This window comes from Ailuropoda melanoleuca, chromosome 1 (genome assembly GCF_002007445.2).
Source record: "Ailuropoda melanoleuca isolate Jingjing chromosome 1, ASM200744v2, whole genome shotgun sequence".
NCBI lineage: Eukaryota > Metazoa > Chordata > Mammalia > Carnivora > Ursidae > Ailuropoda > Ailuropoda melanoleuca.
This window is the reverse complement of record NC_048218.1, coordinates 111,259,364-111,278,786: the sequence shown is the minus strand read 5'-3', so window position 1 is coordinate 111,278,786 and position 19,423 is coordinate 111,259,364. Positions and strand designations below refer to the sequence as shown.

Here is a 19,423-nt window from a genome sequence, read left to right as displayed (position 1 = left end):
TTTAAAAATTTAAATGTAAAACCGTAAGTCACCATGGTGCTGTCCTCAGAGCCAGGAGGTGGTTCGTTCTAAAGCTGCTCTAGGTCAGAGAGGTATATATTTAAGTGATAATTTACTCCTTTATAAATAAACTCTTGATTTTATTTTTAATGTTTTATAACAGTTGGAAAGAGTTGTCACAAAGTTCTTTCAAAATGTGAATCCTCTGAAAACACTTCTCATTCTTGAGGGGTTGAGGACTGCGGAGTCACTAGGAGTAGAGGCCGGTCACCCTGGGGCACGACGCGAGACCAGCCTGCCCAGGGACTGACCAGAGATCCCACTTCTCCCCAGAGGTGACGGGAACGTGACCCTGGTACGTCCCCTCCCCCGCGGTCATGGCCCTGGCCTCCGACCCCTTGGGACGTGACGCGAAACCCGACCTCACCCGAGAACGTGACCCCGGACCTCGCCTTCCCCCGGGTGTGACCCGGAGTGTGACCTGGGACCCCGCCTCCCCACGGTGTGACCCTGGATCCCCGCCTTCAAGGGGGTGTGACCCGGAGTGAGACCCGGGACACCCCTCCCCCGGGGACGTGACCCGGAGTGTGATGCGGGACCTGCTTTCCCCGAGACCTGACCCCTCCCCCAAGCCCCGCCTCCCCCGGGGGCGTGACCTTCGATCCCCACCTCCCCCGGAGCGGTAACCCCGAACCCACCTCCCCCGGGGGCGTGACCCCGGAGTGAGACCCGGGACCCCTTCTCCCGGGGTATGACCGGGAGCGAGACGCGGGACCCCCTCTCCCGGAGTGTGACCCCGAGCGTGATCCGAACGCGCCTCTCCCGCAGACCTGACCCCCAAACCCCGCCTCCCCCGGGGGCGTGACCCTGGATCCCCGCCTCCTCCGGGGCGGGCCGGAGCGCGGAACCAATACGCGCGCGGCGGCGTTTCCCGCGGGACGCTGAGGAGGAGACCCGAGTCGCTGGCTACCGACGCCCCGCGCGGGCCCGCGTCCCGCCATGAAGTTTCGGGCCAAGATCGTGGACGCGGGCCTGTCTGAACCACTTCACGCGTGAGCGGGGGCNGGGGGGGGGGGGGCCCGCCCCCGCCGCGGGGACGGAGAGGGGGGTGGGCGGACCGGAAGCAGGCAGCGCGCGCGGCCGGGGCCCCGTGGGGAGGGGTGCGCGCGAGCCCGCGGGGCGGTCCGGTGAGGGGGCGGATGGAGGATGGGGGCCGCGGGAGGGTCGGGCGGCGCGGGAGTGCGGGGACGGGGCCGTGGGAGGGTCGGGGGAACGGGAACGCGGGGTGTGAGGCCAGGGGGGGATGGAGCCATGGAGGTGGATGGGGCTTCCCTGGGGTGGATGGGGTGATGGAGGTTGGGGACTGGCAGGCAGGAGAGCAGGTGCCAAGGTACCAAGGCTTATTTCCAGAACTTGATTTGAATCAGGTAGCTTCTTCCAGCGCAGACGTGCCTTGGTGGTGGGGCCCCAGGGGTCCCTGCGCCCTGCTGGTGCTCAGTCTCGCACTGGTCTCTGGGCTGCAGCCTCCTGTGGGCCTCAGTGCAGGTTGAGTGAGTGAACCCCTCAGCTAGGGGCCAGTTGACCCCCCAGCTGGCTTTCCTCATCCCGCCACTCTTGGCGGGGCTGTGGGGAGGCCAGCATGACCTCAGGGTATCAGAGTGCTTTCCTGCGGGGAAGGACAGACAGGGTTCTCTTCCCACCGGGAAGTGTCACCAGGCTGATGCAGTGGTCCCAGCTAACTTATGCTCTGAGCACTCGATGTGCTTCCCACTGATTCCTCGCCTTACCCCCACCACAGGGGTCAGTGCCATGATAGCCAAGCTTGCCAAAACCTGCACGCTCCGCATCAGCCCGCAGAAGCTGAACTTCATCCTCTTGGACAAAGTGGCCAACGGAGGGGTGAGCATGTGGTGTGAGCTGGAACAGGTGAGCAGACGGTGCTGGAGGCCTGGGAACGCCACCCCGAGGCCACCGGAGAAGCCACACAGGTCCCTTCTTTTCCTTCCCGTAGGAGAATTTCTTCAGTGAGTTCCAAATGGAGGGTGTCTCAGCAGAAAACAACGCGATCTATTTAGAGCTGACGTCAGAAAATTTATCTCGAGCGTTGAAAACGGCCCAGAATGCCAGAACCTTGAAGATCAAACTGACGAATAAACACTTTCCCTGCCTCACAGTGTCTATAGAGCTGGTGAGTGGGAGGGAGCACTTCGGACACTTCCCAGAAGGGATACAAATGCCTATAAATCTAGGCTTTTCAATGATGTGGAGAAAGCTAGTTGGTTTTATTAAAAGGAGAGACATGTGCACAAATATTAGGTTTCTGTTGGAGTCAGGCCTTCTCGTATTTCAATAGTGTTGAGATCATATCGCATTCGGCTGGGATCCTGCCTTTTCTCTGGGCCAGAGCACTCCTGCACCCTCCCCCGTCTGCGCATCCCCACACAGAATCATGCTTCCCATCCGGTTCCACCTTGGAAGGGTTTTCCCCACCTCCTCTGTGACACCTTTGGGTGACCTCTCATTCTCCCAGAAGGCATGCATCTTCAGTGCTGCTTCCAGAAGCCTCTATCGCCTGGCTGTCCTTGGGACACACACCCCATAGGCTCTCCTGGCTCACAGGACGGCATTCATATATCTTACCGTGATGTCCAGAGCCCTGCACACCCGGCCCCACCTGTCTTGGAGCCAAATCGGCAACTACCACCATCCATATGGTTCCCTGGAGTGTCCCCTTCTTGCTCAGCTCCCAGGCTTTGGGGTCCTTAGGCCTCCCGCTTGAAATGTATCCTCTTCTGGCTCCCTGAAACCCACAGCCTGGTGCTCCTCCTCCCCACCTTCCCTCACACTGCAGCCCCCATTCCCACACCTTTTTTAAGAGATTATTTATTTGAGAGAATGAGAACGAGAGGGAGAGAGCACGTGTGCGCACATGTGTGCGCACAAGCAGCGGGAGGGGCAGAGGGAGAGGATGAAGCAGGCTCCCCACTGAGCATGGAGTCAGATGCGGGACTTGATCACAGGACCTGGAGATCATGACCTGAGCTGAAGGCAGATGCCCCTGTGTGTGTTGGTTTCTTGCTGATTGACCCACGTGGGCCCCTGGAACGTGGGGACGTGTCTTATTCACCACACGTCCAACTCCTTACCAGGACCCCGAGCAGAACAGACATGCCATAAATATTTGGTGAATGGACTTTGATGAACAAATTGAGAACGTTCCATTTAGATTTGGCGTCAACTTCTATTTATGCTTCAGTTATTCTGTTTGCTTTTTTGATGTTGACACTATGAAAACATCTTTGAATTTTTCTCTTGGCAGTTATCTGTGTCGAGCAGTAGCCGCATCGTGACGCATGACATCCCCGTTAAGGTTATTCCTAGAAGACTGTGGAAGGATTTGCAAGAACCTACAGTCCCAGACTCTGACGTGAGTGATGCCGGTCGCCTTCCGCTCATGACGTGTTCAGTGGTGTGATTTGAATTCCCTGATGTTAGTTACAGACTCGCAGTATATTTTATTTAAAAATCGTGTAGTACCTGAGAGGAAACACTAGTCATTTTTAAAGGACACTCCAGGACAGAGAATTGCAGTATTTGCCTTTCTCTGTTCACTTAAAACATCTTGAGACAGCGCTGCCTGTAGTAGGAACGCCGCACTCTACACACAGGAGCGCGGAGTGCTTGGATCGTCGTGCTTGAGTAAAACTAACCTAACTTAGCACTTGGGGGGACAGTCGGTTCAGCAGGAGCCAAGAGGGGGTTCCTCCAGTCCTGGTGGCAGGAATCCCAGAGCCCCGGAGAGGAACGATGATGCCAAAGGGTCCTCTACCTCTCGCTCGCAATTTCTCCTGCTGGAAGGCACCTGCGCCGACAGCGCCATCAGGCATCATTAGGAACCCGGTCTGAGCACGTGGGGCCAGACTTGCTTGCGGTGTTCGTCAGGGTGCGAGGAGGCCGGGCGCGTGGCTCTGGCCCCTCTGAGGACAGGCCTCCGTGAGCGCTGAGTGTCATCCCCTGGGCGTGTGAGGGGACATCCCAGCTGAAGGGCTACATCCTGGCCCAGGGCGAATGCCCACAGGGATGCAGTCGCCCCGGTAACCAGAGGCCCGCAGGAGGAAGCAAAGTTGTAAAGCTTTTTTTCGTATTTTTAAAGGAGCTTTATTCAGACAACTTTACAGCAGGATTTCAGAGCTGTTAAGCAGACACACGTTCCAAACGCAGGTAGCGAGCCCGTTTGTACTTGACTATGTTCCTGTTTTTAACACTTTGGATGTGTGTCATTGGTTTTTAGGTGAGTATTTATTTACCAGTCTTGAAGACGATGAAGAGCATCGTGGAAAAAATGAAAAACATCAGCAATCACCTTGTAAGTGATGACTTCTTTAGAAAAGAGTAGTCCACGTCTTTTACAAGTGTTTGGTTCGGGCTGTGTGACCTGGGAGGAGGCCTGGCCTGGCGGAGGCGTGGATGCCTTCACGCTCACCCCGTGGTGTCCCGGCAGCTCCGGGGCCCTGGCCTGTGTGGAGAGCCCGCTGATGCACAGCGGCCTGTGGAACGCTGTTCTAGTGCTTCTCTGCTCCCTTCACTGGGGAGGGTTTCGTGTTTGCCCTTGTCCCACCTGTTTAGCTCCATGGCACATGAAGAATACGTTCAACAGTTTGGGCCTTGTTTCCTTATGTCTTGGACAGCACATTCCACATTTCATGTGCTCATGTGTATTTCTTGAATGAATCACTGGTGTTGGCCAGGAGTTGAATGTCCTGTCCACTTAACCTGGGACAAGGCTGCCCCAGAATGTCTGTGTTCCCCTGTGGCTGCTCTCCTGTTGATCGGTTGTCAAGCTGGGAGCTTCCTCCAGGGCGACTCCGGGCAGCTCCGAGAGGCTCAGAGTGGCCCAGGAGGAAAAAGGCAGGGCAATTAATCCATGGCTCTGGTTGTTTGTTCTTTCGGTCCAGTGGAAATGACTCAGCAAAGTGGCCTAGACAGAGTCATCAGAGGTGTTTTTCTCTTCTCTGGAATGTATAAAAACGGATTTCATGGCGTGGCTGCTGTAGTCTAGAATACTCAGAAGTGTTCCGGAGTGGCCAGGCGCATAGCGAGTGTGACTTGGTGACCAGAGTTCTGCATCTGAAGGTCGTAGGAGAGAAAGAGTGAAAAGGAGGTGGCTCAGCCCAGAGGTGCTCGGATGCCCTCGCTGAGACCCCTGCTCTTCCCCCACCTTCTGCAGGGAGGGATGCGGCCCATGGGGCGGTGTGTGGAGGACCCGTGCAGGAGCAGGGGAGACCTGTGCAGACGGCCAGGAGTCTACTCCAGGCTTCTGGTGCCCCCCCCAACCCCCTCCATTGCCTGGGGTCTCACGAGGCCATCTGAGGTTTTGGTTCAGGAGGTGTGGGCTGAGGTCTGGGACCCAGTCCCGATGTGCGTCCAGGTGCCGGTGGCCGTTGGTGGGAGCTCTGTCCTGTTCTGCCTCACTTCTTAGCTCAGAAGCACCTTCGCAGAGCTGCACACATGAGCTTTGTGGTTATAGCGGGAGTGACAGTGTCGTGACATGGTGACAAAGGGGGACTCCTCAGGGCCACACAGACCTGGGGCCCCTCCCAGCCGTACCATGCAGCCCTTGGACCCTGTGGTGGGTGTCACCCGAAGTGGGCAGGATAGCGCGCCTTCACGGGGGCCTTGCTGCTCTCTGGGCACGGAGAGGCACTTCCTGTTGGGTGCCCAGCACACTGGGTCAGTCTTCTAGAAGTGGTAGGTGATTATCACTAAGGAAATTGTGGGAAGCAGTAAGGTCTCATCCAGACCCGTAAGAGAGAGAGTAACCCTGGAGTGCATGGTGTTCCCGACACTGGGTGTGCTCAGGGAAGGGGGTTTAGTGTGTGATCACTCGGGTGTTGGGACTCGGAAGAAAGCGGACAGCCTGGAAGGCTGAAGTAAGTCTCAAACCATGGCAAGCTGCTTTCCTGAATTAAATCTTTGTATAAAACCACTGTTTTTCAAAAGCACTGAGAACGTACAAGTTGTTTTATATTATTTCAGTAAGGCATTGTTTCCAGATTCCAGAAGGGTGGGCTTAGAAATATGACAGCACATTCTGGGTTCACTTGTCAAGTTGACAGCAAACACTTAACATTTGAGGGCACGTTTGCGAGATGATGCAACAGCTGGAGGGTGTTTTCTGTTTAATTTCCAGAGCCTCCGGGGCACATGGCTGGCTCAGTCCGTGGGGCATGTGAGTCAGTGCCAGGCTTCCCGTAGCCCTCCTCCCGCTTACAGTCTCACAGCTGTGAGTTTGAGCCCCACGTTGCGGGTAGAGATGACTTAAAAATAAAATCTTTAAAAAATAACAAAGCCTAGGAGATAAGAGCTTATTATTCAAGTTCAGAGAGGTTTTTGGTTTTGTTTCTAGAATGAGAAATACATTCACCAGTGTTAACAGGAACGAGGAATCCTAGATCATACTCACTATGTATGGAGACGTGGCTGCCCCAGAGCCCAGAGCTGTGTGGGCAAGGTGCCTGCCGCTGCCCCTGGGTCTCGGGCCTCTGCTGCCCCCGTGTCTTCCCACTGGCGGTGTCTTGTGTTGGTGGGTGAACAGAACTCCGACTTGCAAATGGCTATGTGGATTCCCGAGACCTGCGGGCTTTAGAAAGGGGCAGGTGCCGACATCTGGGAGAGCAGCACAGCGTGCCACGGGCGGATCAGTGAGGCTGCGAGCCGTTCGGCAGCACACCGATCTCTCTGTGAACTTCACTGGTGGATTTTGTTCCGTTGCAAAAGCCCGCTGGTTGGTGGTGGAGGGTGGAGCTTGAAAGGAGTGCCGTCTGTGACCTTGGAAATGGGCTTGGGACAGTGGTGGGGATGGGAGGGAGGGCGGGTACCAGGGAGCGGCCGGCACCTGTCACCGAGCCCAGGTCACCAAGCCCAACTCTGAGCGTGGTTTTTAAATAAAGGGTTATGTTCCCAGGAAATTCTCAAGGTTTTGTGGTTGTAGTTAGGAGGCAGGATTTGGCCGCTTAAAGAATAAGGTCGTGAACGAGCTTCTCCTAACGTCTGCGTTCCCCTCGCATCTGTAGCAGGTGCACGATGTTTCCGTTACCAGAGCCTAAAGCGGTTCCATGGGACTCTGCCCCTGCAGCCCCCTGTAGGCCATGGGGGTGCTGTTTGCACTATACAGGGACAGCAAATGGCCCATGTTCTCGTTGAGCTGTCGTCTAGCGGGTCATTTGGGAGGGACTTGTGGGAGCCGTGTTGCTTTGTGTCCCCATCTGTGCGAGGTCAGCCTGGCAGGATGGGCCACCTGGCTTGTGCTGCGTGCTCTCCTCTCTGATTGTGTCACTGTGAGTAGTGTAGCTTTCGTGGTGGAGAGAGGTGTGGCGAGGGACCTTCTCTGAAGCCGCTGTGGGCCGCTCCAGCTGGTTTTCCTCAGCGCACAGGCAACGTCCCCCAGTCCCCCCCGTCCTGGAGCGTGGGCAGCGTTCCTTCCCACGCTTTGGCCCCCCATTTCTAGGGCTCCTTGTGGACTGCTCATCCTCCTCGGGTTTCACTGTGGCTCCCTTCAGGTCCTTCGGTCTCTGTGTCGCAGAGTTTCTGGGCAGTTTCTGTGTCCTGTGTGTCCTCCTCACTGTCTCACCACGCCTTCCCTGGGGCCTGCCTGCTCCTCGCCTTCTGGTCTGGTCTCCACTGGTGAAGTGTTGCCTTCTCTTTCCGAGTCAGGCTGTGTCTGTGTGAGGACTGACCAGGCACTTCTGAGCTCCCCTGACTCTGACTAGGGCTCTGCTGTTCCCCTTCTATTATTGGCGGTTTCCCCTTGTGGATCCTGACATGGTCCGTTACACTCTGCGTCTCTGAGCGTGCTCTGTGGCCACAGTTCTTTCTGTCTTTCCCGAAGATCCTGGTGTGGGGCTTGACCACAGTCCTTTTAGGAATCCTCTTAGAGGACGGGTTTTCATTCTCGACGTGGGAGTGGGACCAAGACGGTTTGAGGTCCAGATCTTAGGGTTCTCTGTCCCGTTGTGACCACAGCATGTCACAGCACGCTGCCTCTTCTGTAGCGGCCCCTCGGCGTCACCTCTCCCTTTCTGTCCTTGCCTCCTGTAAACCGCATGTCCCAGTTTTGCTCACCTTGTGGCTTTGCTCCTGAGGCTTCCCGTCACCGCTGGCTCTTCCTGGAGGCCTGGAGTCAGGCCTCCCCTGCTCCTCGCCCCCTCCCAGTTCCACCACTTCCGGGTCTCCACTCTGAGGTGCCCCCTCCCCTGGGGGTTTTGGAGTCCCACTGTCGCGGATGCCGGGTGGCTCTTGCTGCCGTCGGGAGAGGTCTGGGGCTGTGGGGATGCCTTGTCACCTGGTTTGGCAGAAGCTGATGTCCTTTTTTTCCCCTTTTTTGCTTTCCTTTTCTTTTTTAAGACTATAAAATACTCAATTTGCAGATTATTGAAGCAAACCTAAGTGGAGAATTGAACTTGAAAATAGAAACAGAACTAGTGTGTGTTACAACTCACTTTAAAGACCTGGGGAACCCTCCATTGGGTAAGTTTTCAGGTGGTTCGTGTTTTGCATGTAATACATTGTTTCAGGTATCACATCCTGCTGGAAAATGGGAGAAATCCAGTGGGTCGATTTCATGCTTGGGGAGGGAACAGACAACTGAGGCCCGAGTGGGGAAGGTTGGCCTCCCAGGCCTGTGGAACGGCACCTGCCCCAGTGGTCCCCTGGGGACTGTGGAGGCCTGTTTCTGTCCATTTCTCACCTGAAATGGCCTCACAAGGTAGACAAGGTTTGCTTCCTCCTACTTTAGTCCCTAGTATTTACAAAATTAAGTTAGCAGATGGCAGCTTTCCTCGCCTGACCAAATTTTTCATCCCCTACATGGCGACAAAGACCATGGGACCAGTTCAGTGGTGGCGAACGACAGGGTAACTGACTGGACTGGGGGAACGGGGGGACCTGAGGGGTGGCCACAGGGCTCGTGGCCAGGGACGGCACACTTAGTGGATGCTGGGCAGGCGGCAGGCAGGGCCCCAGGAAGTCCACTGATGACGTGGAAACTGGATTAGTGCCATGCGTGTTCTTTTTTTTCCCCTAAGATGTTATTTATTTATTTTAGAGAGAAAGAGAATAAGTAAATGGGGGGAGGGGCAGAGGGAGAGGAAGAAGCAGGCTCCCTGCGGAGTGTAGAGCAGAACAACGCCGGGGCTCCAACCCAGGACCCTGAGATCATGACTGGAGCTGAGGTCAGAGGCTTAACCAGTTGAGCCACTTAGCACCCCCAACGCATGTTCTTAACCACGTGATAGGCCTGCCACTTTTACAGTAAAATGTGTAAGTGCAAGTTGGGTTATCAAAGGCCCATCAACCTGGCGCAGCAAAGGCTTTTACTTTATAGTGACGTGTGTGCCGCTCCAGCCAAGTGGCAGCCACACGAGTAAGGCTTTGCTAACTTGTGTGAAATGACTGCCTTGGGTGTTACTTGTTTTCTTTATTTGAATAAATTACAATAAGGGTCTTGTCTTTGATGCTTTCCCAGAGTCGAAAGGACCTTTTCTTTCTTGTCCAAAGGACCGGTCTTGTGTGAGCTCTGTGTGGTCCTTCTTCTCAATATGTGTCAGGGGACTAATAGGGACCGTTTTCTTGGACCAAAATGGGGCGAGTGGGCCATGTCTCAGGTCACTGTAAAGGAAGATTCACTGGGAATTTGCGTAGTATTTTAGAAGCACCTGCTACCTGCTCGCTTAGCCAGTGACGGTGTTCACACCTTGCGGCGTCTCCAGGCTGCTCCCGCCCGCGGGAAAGTAAATTGTTCATTTCAGCTGTCATTGTGCTGCCCCGGCTTCCCTGTCTCACCCCGAGCTGTTCATGTCATTGCAGCCTCTGAAGACGCCTCTCAGGACAGAGACCCAGAGCAGATGGCTGAAGTGCGCATAGACATCCGGAAGCTCCTGCAGTTCCTCGCTGGGCAGCAAGTGAATCCTACGAAGGCCGTGTGCAGTGAGTGTGCGCAGGGGTCATTTTACACGTTTCTGATTCTGTAATCAGAGGCAGGCTCATAGCGGTACGCCGTCTCCTAAGTGCAGACGCGGCTCAGCCACACGGAGCCAGTGTTCTAGGGCAGGTGGGGATTTGGGTTTTCCCAGATTCAGCCACACCTGGCGGCCTGCAGCCACGCTGGCTTGGCACAGGGCTGTGACTGCCTCACAAGTTGGCGCCTGGGGAGAAGCTTCTGGAGAATGGGTGCTGATCGTCCAGTCCTGCTTTGTTGGTCTGACCTGACGCTAGGAGCCCCTGACCCCATAAATTGGGCTTGGACTGAAGGTCCCTTGCTCTGCCTTTGTTGCCTTCCCAAGTGGTTCCTGCAGTTGTTCCCATATCTGGGCGTCTGGCTTCCTCTCGGCTCCTGATTTTTCACAGTGGTCCCTCGATCGGGGTCAGCCCTGTCTTCTTCGGCTATGCATATGCCTGTCGGCTCTGGTCAGTTATTGGCTGCACATGAGGAAGGGTTTACCCACCCGGACTTTTCAAGGCTCTTTCCGTCTCCTTGGCAACCGAGAGGGAGCTCTGCCTTGTGCAGAAGAACTGTCAGGCTGAACACTCGGCCACCAGGGGCAGAACTGAGGACGGCCCAGGAGTGCACCTGACCGCTGGGATATTGCCAGCACTCTAGACAAGGAGTAGAGAATTCTAGGTGGCTGTGCCAAGGAAGGGCTGCCCTCCAGAAGGGGAGACACACAGTGAAGCAGATCGCAGGAGGGCAGGTAGCACGTCCGGAAGGCACTAGGATGGGGTGATGGGGCACAGGAGGTGGTGTGCGGAGGACAGGGTGCCGGGGTTAAGGAAGAGACACTGGAATGGCTGGGTTCTGGGGCAGGTTACTAGTGTCGCCGTGCGCTGCATCCTGAGAACCCTCGGCCTCGTCTCTTGCTCCTTCCTGGAACCGCGCCTCGGTGTGGGGTCCATGCAGGCTTAAACGGTCCTCTGATCTGCTGATGAGCTCCGGACAGGCTGCTGGCTGGTGCCACTGTGGTCCTGGTGAGCCCTTCAAGTGGCCTCAGTGTAGCCCAGCCGTGCCCTGTGCAGAACGGAAGCCCAGAGGTGGGGTGGCATTGCCTTTGAGCATGCCCTCGTGGCCACTGAGGACAGAGGGCCTTGATGGTTCTGGGCCAGGTGGCCAACTCAGCTGCTGATGCCCTCGGAAAGGGGACTTTGGGGTCCCCAAGAGTGGCAGAGATGGACCAGGAGATTGTGACACAGCAGAATTTGGATTTCTCCTACCCTATCCTTCGTCCCTTAAACCAGCTTTTCTGCCTGTAGTTTCTGCCCCTGGGGTAGCGTCCTCCAGGTGTCTGATCTGCTGCCCCCCGCTGGGGCACTGTGCCGCATGCCCTCCATCTCCACCCTCCGCCTCTCCTGGAGGGTGTTTCTGCTGGTGCTGTGCCCCTTCCCCACCCCTGTCCCTTGGGACCGGTCCCTCCTCAGCCTGGCGGTTGGGCCGGCCTACCCTAACGGGCTCCATTTGGTCCCAGCCCTTGACCTCAGAGGCCTGGAGAGCAGCCTGCCCTCAGCTCCCCTGTGCTGCTCCCATCCCCTTGGTGGCTGTGGGCCCTGACTGCTGCTGTCACTCGTGCCTCTCACTGCTGTGGAACTGAGCAGGCCTCCCGTGGAGTTTGCCCTTTGCCCCGCGCAGTGCCCAACCTGGGCTTCTGTGCGATGTGTACCCCTCCTGTGCCCTGGCGTGTACCGCAGCCTGTCTCCCGGGGGAGGTGAGCCGCGACACTGGGCCTTCTCCGCACACTTAGGTCGCTCTCGGGCGGGAAATTGCATCTTCCTGGAAGGACCCTGAGTTTGGTAAACGGGGGCTTTCGCCCAAGTCCTGGGCCTTGTATCCCCTGCCTGTGGGCCGGTCCTGTGGCGGGAAGCGGAGCACAGGGAGGCCAGGCTCCAGGAGATAATGTAGGGGCTCGGTGAGAGAGGTCTTTGCGGTGACCGGTTTTCTTCTCTCCACAGACATTGTCGCTAACAAGATTGTCCATTTTGATTTGCTCCATGAAGATGTTTCTCTGCAGTACTTCATCCCAGCCTTCTCCTAGACCGTCTCCTGGCCCGGGGGCCATGTGTCCTCATGGCCACGCATGTCTGTACATTTTACTTCTCCCTGCTGTGATATTCTAGCTGAAAATTGAGTTCATGAGAGACTGTTGGATAAACATACTACTTTATATGACTTCTTTGTTTTTGTGTCTGTTTTGTTGTTAAGACACAGAAAATGGGAACAAAAGCATGTATTTATCCAGGCTTCAGGTAGGTCGAGGCTCCCAGCACTGCCCAACTCTAGCTCTGCTCCTCGGAGCCTGATAACTTGGTCACACAGAGCAGCAGGGGGGTATCAGGGGGTGTCCGGCTGCAGCTCTTGGAGCCTGGGGTGTGTGCCCGTGAAGGCTAGTGTCCCCGGGCTCCACTGCTGGTCTGCCAGGGCTCCTGAGGCCTATGTGGGTATCCGGTTATGGTCCTCACCATCCTGTCTTCCATGTGCAGTGCTCGGTCATTCTAGAAAGCATATGTGTATTTAGGCAACGAAGAGCTCTGGGAGCCTGTGTTGAGGGCTGAGACCACGTCTGTCTGTCTGCATGGGAGAGGCGGCCCAGGCCCGGCTGGGTCCGCTTTCTCATGCCCGGGGCCTGTCCCATCACATCACGTGGTGGGGGAGTCTCCTCTGCCCTGTGGACGGGACGTCGTGAACAGTGTCTTAACTCCCATGACAGCCGAGCAGTGAGGCAGTGTCCCAGGGTAGGAAGAAGGGGGAAATCTGCACAAGTGGGAAATTCCTTTATGGCCTTTTCTGAGTATGTAGTAAAAACCAGGATATTTGAGTGCCTCTTTGGATGCTTATCAGTGAGAGTTCACATGGGTTGTAATATTTGTTCGAGTAACTATATTTGTTTGTATTTTTATTTTTTTAAAGATTTTTAAAAGTTCATTCATTTGACAGAGAGAGAGTGAGAGAGCATGGGCAGGGAGAGTGGCAGGCAGAGGGAGAAGCAGGCTCCCCTTAGAGCAGGGAGCCCGATGTGGGACTCGATCCCAGGACCCTGAGATCATGACCTGAGCCAAAGGCAGTTGCTTAACCGACTGAGCCCCACAGCGGCCCCATTCAAGTAACTCTTTAAAGCCCAACATATTTTAATTTTCAAGCCTCTCCTCTCTTTGGCTGTGGTGGTAAAACTTAGAAATCGTGATGTTCAGTGAAGCAATGTCTGAAAATACTTTATAAAACTTATTTTTGGGGGGGTTAAAGAAAATGTCGTAGTCAGTTACCAATCCGGGAAATTCGTTCCTTCTGATTATGTAAATGATGTTTAATGTATGATGAAATAAAAGACTGGTTTTAGTGTAAGTCAGTGGTAAGACAGCATGTTTCTTCACCTGTCTGGTGCGGTGCACCTTGGTTCTCCAGCCCAGCGTGCAGCGTGCGTGATCGGCATCCTGTCCTTGGGCGTCTGGTGTCGCGGGCAGGGCCTGTCCACGTCAGAGCTGCGCAGACACTTGAGATTTTGCAACATGGATTCTTTATTTGGCAGAGGGGATTTTGTGGCCTGCTCAGGGGCCACACAGCCGGCAGCAGGGTTGGGACGAGGATCCAGGCATCTGACTGCGGTCAGTAACCCTCTCCTCCAGGCCCCGCTGCTTGGCTGGAATAACGAGTCCTACCTTTCAGACTCTGCGTCCGCCCATCAGTTCGTGAGTCTGGGAAGTCTCTTCACTGTAACTCGGCTGTAGTAAAGCAGTTTTTAAAATGTCCTAAAACGTGGAATTTCCCTCTGATTGATTTATATAGTGTTTGTTTAAGCAGCACCTGATTGTGATGGTTTTAGGGATGGCCCGAGTCTCTGTGGGCGCACAGCAAAGCAGGCCGCCCTTGGGGGTCAGGACGTGGGGATCTGTGTCTGCTTCTCGGCAGCATGCCCTGCTGCGTGCTGGCCTGGGCCTCAGCCCCTCGGAGCCTTGACCGAGGATGGTCCCCCGCTCCCCGCCCCGCCTCGGGCTTAGGGAAACCACCGTGCGGCTTTCCTGAGCAGCGTGCCACGGTGAGGTTTGTTAGCTCAGTTTAGGGACACAAGTAGAACTTGGACAGGTAACATATTTCAAGACTAACATCTCCCAGTACTGAGGTCTCTCGCCTGCCTCCTGCACTTTGGAGACAAAGCCAGCTCTGCTAGCTGCGGTCGTGTGGGGCTGTCCCCAGTGCCCAGGCTCAGAGGTGTTTAAGAATCCCTGACCCAGCACCTCAAGACCAACGCCCGGTGCCTCATTACCCTCCTTGTGGGTCCCCCTGGGCCTGGCGAAGGACCCACTCCGGCCACCCTGGCACGTGGCCTCTGCATTTTCCTGGGCTGGAAGCGTGGCTCTGTCCAGGCGGAGAAGGCGATGAGGCGCATTCCTGTTCTTGGTGGATTTGCCCAGTGGGCGGAGGGAGCTGCGTTTTGAAGAGCTGCAGTCGTGCCCTTGACTGTGGATTCCAGTGGGGGGTCTGCAGGAAAGCCCTAGCGCCTGTGGGTGTTTCAGCTTCTCAGTGTCGTCCTTGAGCCAGGAGGTGGGAAGTCTCCGTCCCGACGAGATAAGGGAGACACTGTGGGGTCCGGTTGGGTCATGACTGTGTGTGGAATGCCTTAAAAAGGCTTGTGTGCCCTTTGACCCATTATTTCTGATTATAGGAATTTCTGCAGAGTTTATAATCAAAGGTGTTCTGTATTCTAGGACTAAATAATCCTGAAGTACCCTAACTGTGAATTCCTAGGGGGTTTGTTAAATAATCTGTGGAGTGAGAGTATTTCCTGCTCTAAGAGGAGCGTTGCAAGAACAGCGTACTGATGTGGCTTAATGTTCATGACCTAGCGTTACGGATGTGTACGGTCAGATTCCGGTTCTGAGAATAATCACATACCCGTGTGTGTTTGTGCGTGCGTGTGCGTGTGTGTGTGAGTGTGAGAGAGAGATACGAAAAGTTTGGAAAAATACATGCCAGCACTTAAACCTGGTTATTTGTGAATGTTTCATTTCAGTCTTTGTAAACCTAAGTATTTTCTTCAACTCTTATAATTGGTTTTGTAACAAAAAAATAAATTCTTGTTTAAGGGACTTATTATCCGAAGGCAGGCAGTAACCACTGGCAAAGACAGTCTCCTCACCACTGGGCTTTAGACTCTTCATCTTCACACGTGTCCTTTCCTGAGTAGAAAAGTACACTCTTAAGTGTCGTGTTGAAATCACAGGAGGGTCACAGCGCTGAGTCGTGCATCAATGAGGCAACAGCGCCTTGCAGAACGGATTGCTTCCCGGCCTGCAAAGGAGCCAAACCCAGGTGTAGCCGGCCTGCAAAGGAGCCAAAGAGTCGGGTGAGGAGAGCGTGACAGCCACTGGGGCCCAGGCTATAGGGGGGTGGGGGCGGAGGCTTCACACATCCACGACGACCAGATGAAAGACCCCTGGCAGGACAGGAACGGGCCACCTCTTCCATCAGACACTCAGGGAGACTGGGGGTGGGGTGGGCTCTGCATCCCCTGTCCGGGCTTAGCGGGCTTAGCGCCTCAGAGAGGCCGCCTCTGTAGGGGTAAAGGACACGCAGCCCTCAGACACTTTCTGAGTCCTGGAGCAGGTTAGAAACCAGAACCCGGCCTGGTCCTTGTGGCCCTCCCCAGTGGCGCCCAGGAGGGTCTGGTCAGGCTTCCCAGCACACCCTGACCACGGCGCTGTGCTCCCAGCAGAGGGTGACCGGAACCCCTCCGTCCTCCTCAGGGGAACCCCAGGTAGGATCCCCCCACCCGCAGGGCGCAGGAGGAGCAGGGAGAGTGGCAGTGGGACTGGGGCTAGGGCTTCCCCTCCTGCTTTTGTCCCTTTGTCTTCTTCCTCTCACTGGGGGCAAACCAGGGATGAGGAAGTGGGCGGCCATGCCTCCCCCCGCCCCAGCACTCACCTTCACCTCCTGGCCGAGGAGCCCCTGGGTAGGGGCTCCACCAATGCCTGGAGTGGGCAGGCTGTCACATGAAGAGGGTCGTGCTCAGGATGGTTTTGGGGGTTTGGCGGCTCATCTGCTCCTAGGGACGTAGGGGAGTTCCCTTCACAGTGGACACCTCTGGAGTAACCTGGGGAGGCAGTGGCGCCTACCACTCAGCCATGCAGCGACTTCTAGAAGCTTAGAGGGGCCCCTGCCCAGAGGGACCAGGGACGAGGGGTGAGGGTGTCCTGAACACACCTCCAGGAGCACACTCGGTGTTCGACTTACGTCACGTGACCTGGGTGGTCGGATATAGCAAAGGCTTCCAGAGATGATCTTGTTTCTATTTTATATAGTTATCTGTAACAATACTTTTGATTGGTGTAGATTTCAGGGGGAAGCTACTCCAGATAGAAGGTCAAAGGAAAGAAAGTGAGACCAGTGGGCTGGGCCACACAGGGCTGGGGTACCACCAGCGGTCCTACTCTGCTCACATGTAACAATGTGTACTGTGGACCCTAAGAAATCCCTCCAGTCTGAGTTATGCTTAATTCCTGCCTTGCAACAAGATGAATGCAGAAGTGGTTATGTTATTTTCCTGCTCATAATGTATTTTGTAAGAGAAAAATCAAAGTGGTCACTGAAGTCTTCAGTGCTGAATGATGACTTTTGTGATGATCTGTGTCCCGTCAGTGGGATTGTTCCCTGTGATTTTGCTGAGAGGGAGAAGGAAAGGGGGGTGGGGAGAGAAGGGAGGGAGGGTGGAGAGGAGGAAGTGAGGAGAGAAGGAGGAAGGGAGGAGGAGGTAATAGAGGGGGAGGGGGAGGGGGTAGTAGAAAAAAGGAGGGAGAGATGAGGTAGAAGGAGGGAGTGGGAAGAAGAGGGAGGAGGAGGGAGGGAGGGGAGAGGAGAAGGAAGGGGAGGGGAGGGGGAGGGGGGAGAGGGGGAGGGGGGAGGGGAGAGGAAGAGAAGGAGGGAGGGAGGGGAGAGGAAGAGAGGGTGGGGAGAGGAAGAGAAAGGGAGGGAGGAGGAGGTAGAGAGGGGGAGGAGGAAGAGAGAGGGAGGGGGTAGGAAAGGGAGAGGGGGAGGAGGGAGGTGGAAGCAGGGAGAGGAAAGAAGTGGGGGGAGGGAAAAAATTACGAAACAGATCAGGCTGTCCGGATGGCAGCCCTGCCCCTCGAGTGGCCAGAGCGCCCCAGGTGTTTGGGATTGATCGCTTATGAGGGTGTTTAAGTACTGATTTATGGATATTTAATTTTCTTTTGAACCCAGTGGGGAGAGGAGAAGATTCTAGAGGGACAGGTGCCGGGTACCGCCTCAGCAAGTGTTTGAGTGTGTAGGACAGTCGCCCTTGTAGTGGCAGGGGTAGCCGATGTTTCACCTGGAAAAGGGCTTTGCCAGTGAATGTCCCATGCTGGCCTCCCCTGGGAGTGCAGGGCGCCCCCACACTGTCACCCTCACCCACTTTATACAGGCGCCTCCCTGGCGGGACCTACACTTTCCCTTGCACATTCATACCAGGTAGGAAGGCTTGCCTGAGGGGTGGCTGCCCCTGGGCCTTGGTGGGTGGAGGAGGAGGCGGGGTGCAGAGCTGGGAGGCGGGGGAATGGGTGGGTGAGACCCCAGCTCCCCCACCCAGCATGCTCCTGATCGGCTGGTTGGCCAATGGGCGGGATGCTAAGGGCCAGGCCCTTTGGGGCTGGGACAGGGGAGAGCTGTCCAGCCACTGCAGGCCCGTCCTGGGTGCCTGCCACGGTTTGGGGTGCAAGTGGGAGGCCCCATGGGATCGGTCTGCAGTTGGTCGGGCTGGAGGGTGCTCCTGCGAGTCCTGCCCCTGCTCTCTTTGCTGCAGCCCCTTCCTGGGGTCAGCTCAAAGGAAGGTAAGTTCACATCTACCAACATCTCAGCAGCTCCTCTCACCTTTGCTGCAACGTAATTACCGAATTCACCCCCCACTCTGATGCCCTGTGTGCTGAAGGGGGAGGCTTGGGACAAATAAGGACAATGAATGTGTGCATGCCCGTGGTGGGGGGGCCTCCGGGAGCAGAACGCACAGGAGGGTAGGAGTAAGGTGCCAGGTGCATGCCCAGCTAAGCTCCATCCAGAGGGGGAGGGAACGGAGTCCTCTGGTCACAGCAGAAGCCGGATGTGCGCTGAGAGCCCCGAAAGGCCATTATCCGTGGGGAGCAGCACTCCAGAGCTGGTTGGCACCGTGTATTTTATGGACGCGCCGCTGGACGGTGTGTGGAACGTGCTGCCCTTGTGCACTGGGCATTAAATCCCAAATATGGCATTTGTGGTTAAAAAAATGCAAATAGGTGGCTTTTGTTTATCGAAATTTAGCAAAAACCACAGAGGGTTGGATGGCTGTATTGGGTGCTTTGCCTTCCGGAAGGTTCTCCCAGGGGTTCAGTCCTGGTGCAGGGAAGTTGTGGGGGGAAGCCTCCAGAACCAATAGGTGACGTCCTGGTGGAGTCTTGGTGGCCCCTCGTGAGGAGCTTCGACAGCCGTTCCTTAAAGCCACTAACTGATTCCATCTGGAGGATCTGTCCTGAAGGCTCCTGGGACATTGTCCTGTCTGCTGCAGAGCGGGCTGCCCTCACCTCCGTGGCTTCCCTACGTCTTCACGCTTCCTGTTCCCTGCCCGGCCTGGCCCGCAGCCCCTCACCGGCCTCAGTGGCTCCCAGCACCCGGAAAGTACTGTGTCCCACGCTGAAACGCGGCCAACGTGATGGAGACACTAAATCTCACTTTAATGAAACTCAGGGAGCCCCGGGTGGCCACGGCTGGTGTGTTGGACGGCCCAGGGACATTTCTTCTCTCTGCTGCGTCACTGCATATTGGGTTAGCCCGATGGCCTGGAGCTTCAACCCTGGACCCTGGGCCCCACCCCGGGGGGAGACACCCAGGAGCGCATTGTGCCGACCACAGGTGCTAATGCCAGCTCAGGGGGTGGTTGCTCGGAAGTGGGCCAGCATATCCCACAGGAAGGTGACAACGGTCGGGAGGCAGCTGCAGGGCTGTGGAGAGGGGCTTTGTTTGTCGACTCAGCGGGTATTTGATTGCAGTGGATCCTTCCTGTGTGCACAGCTCATTTGAAAGCCTTTAGTGGTAAAGCTGGAAAATACGGGTTTCCCAGTAGAGAACAGCCAAAGGGGCCTGGAGGTGCCCTGGGGAGGCCAGGTGGCAGGGCCCCCAGTGTGCAAAGCCAACAGCACAGGCCTGAAGTCACTAGGGGCTCTGGGCCCTGTTTACTCACCTGCCCATATGTAGGGCCCCAGCAACATTCTAGAAATCACAGGATTTCTGCCTGTGGGGAGAAATCTGCCTGGGGGAACCTGCAGGCTCCTTGGTCTTCCTCCTGGGACCCTCCCACCGTCCCCACGTGGGAACCAGCTTCTGCCACAAAACGTGCCCCCATTCGGCACCCCTGTCTTCTCC

At 56.0% G+C, this 19,423-nt stretch overlaps 1 protein-coding gene across 1 annotated transcript; it reads left to right on the top strand.

The window, feature by feature from the left end:
* The first annotated feature begins 984 nt into the window (after positions 1-984).
* Positions 985-12,214, top strand: HUS1 (HUS1 checkpoint clamp component). The gene is given in 9 exon segments (XM_034665267.1): positions 985-1,029; positions 1,031-1,052; positions 1,799-1,926; positions 2,012-2,188; positions 3,320-3,427; positions 4,292-4,366; positions 8,427-8,526; positions 9,865-9,984; positions 11,998-12,214. Coding segments are annotated over 9 exon segments (843 nt in total). The 5' UTR covers positions 985-999; the 3' UTR covers positions 12,081-12,214.
* The last annotated feature ends 7,209 nt before the right edge of the window (positions 12,215-19,423 follow it).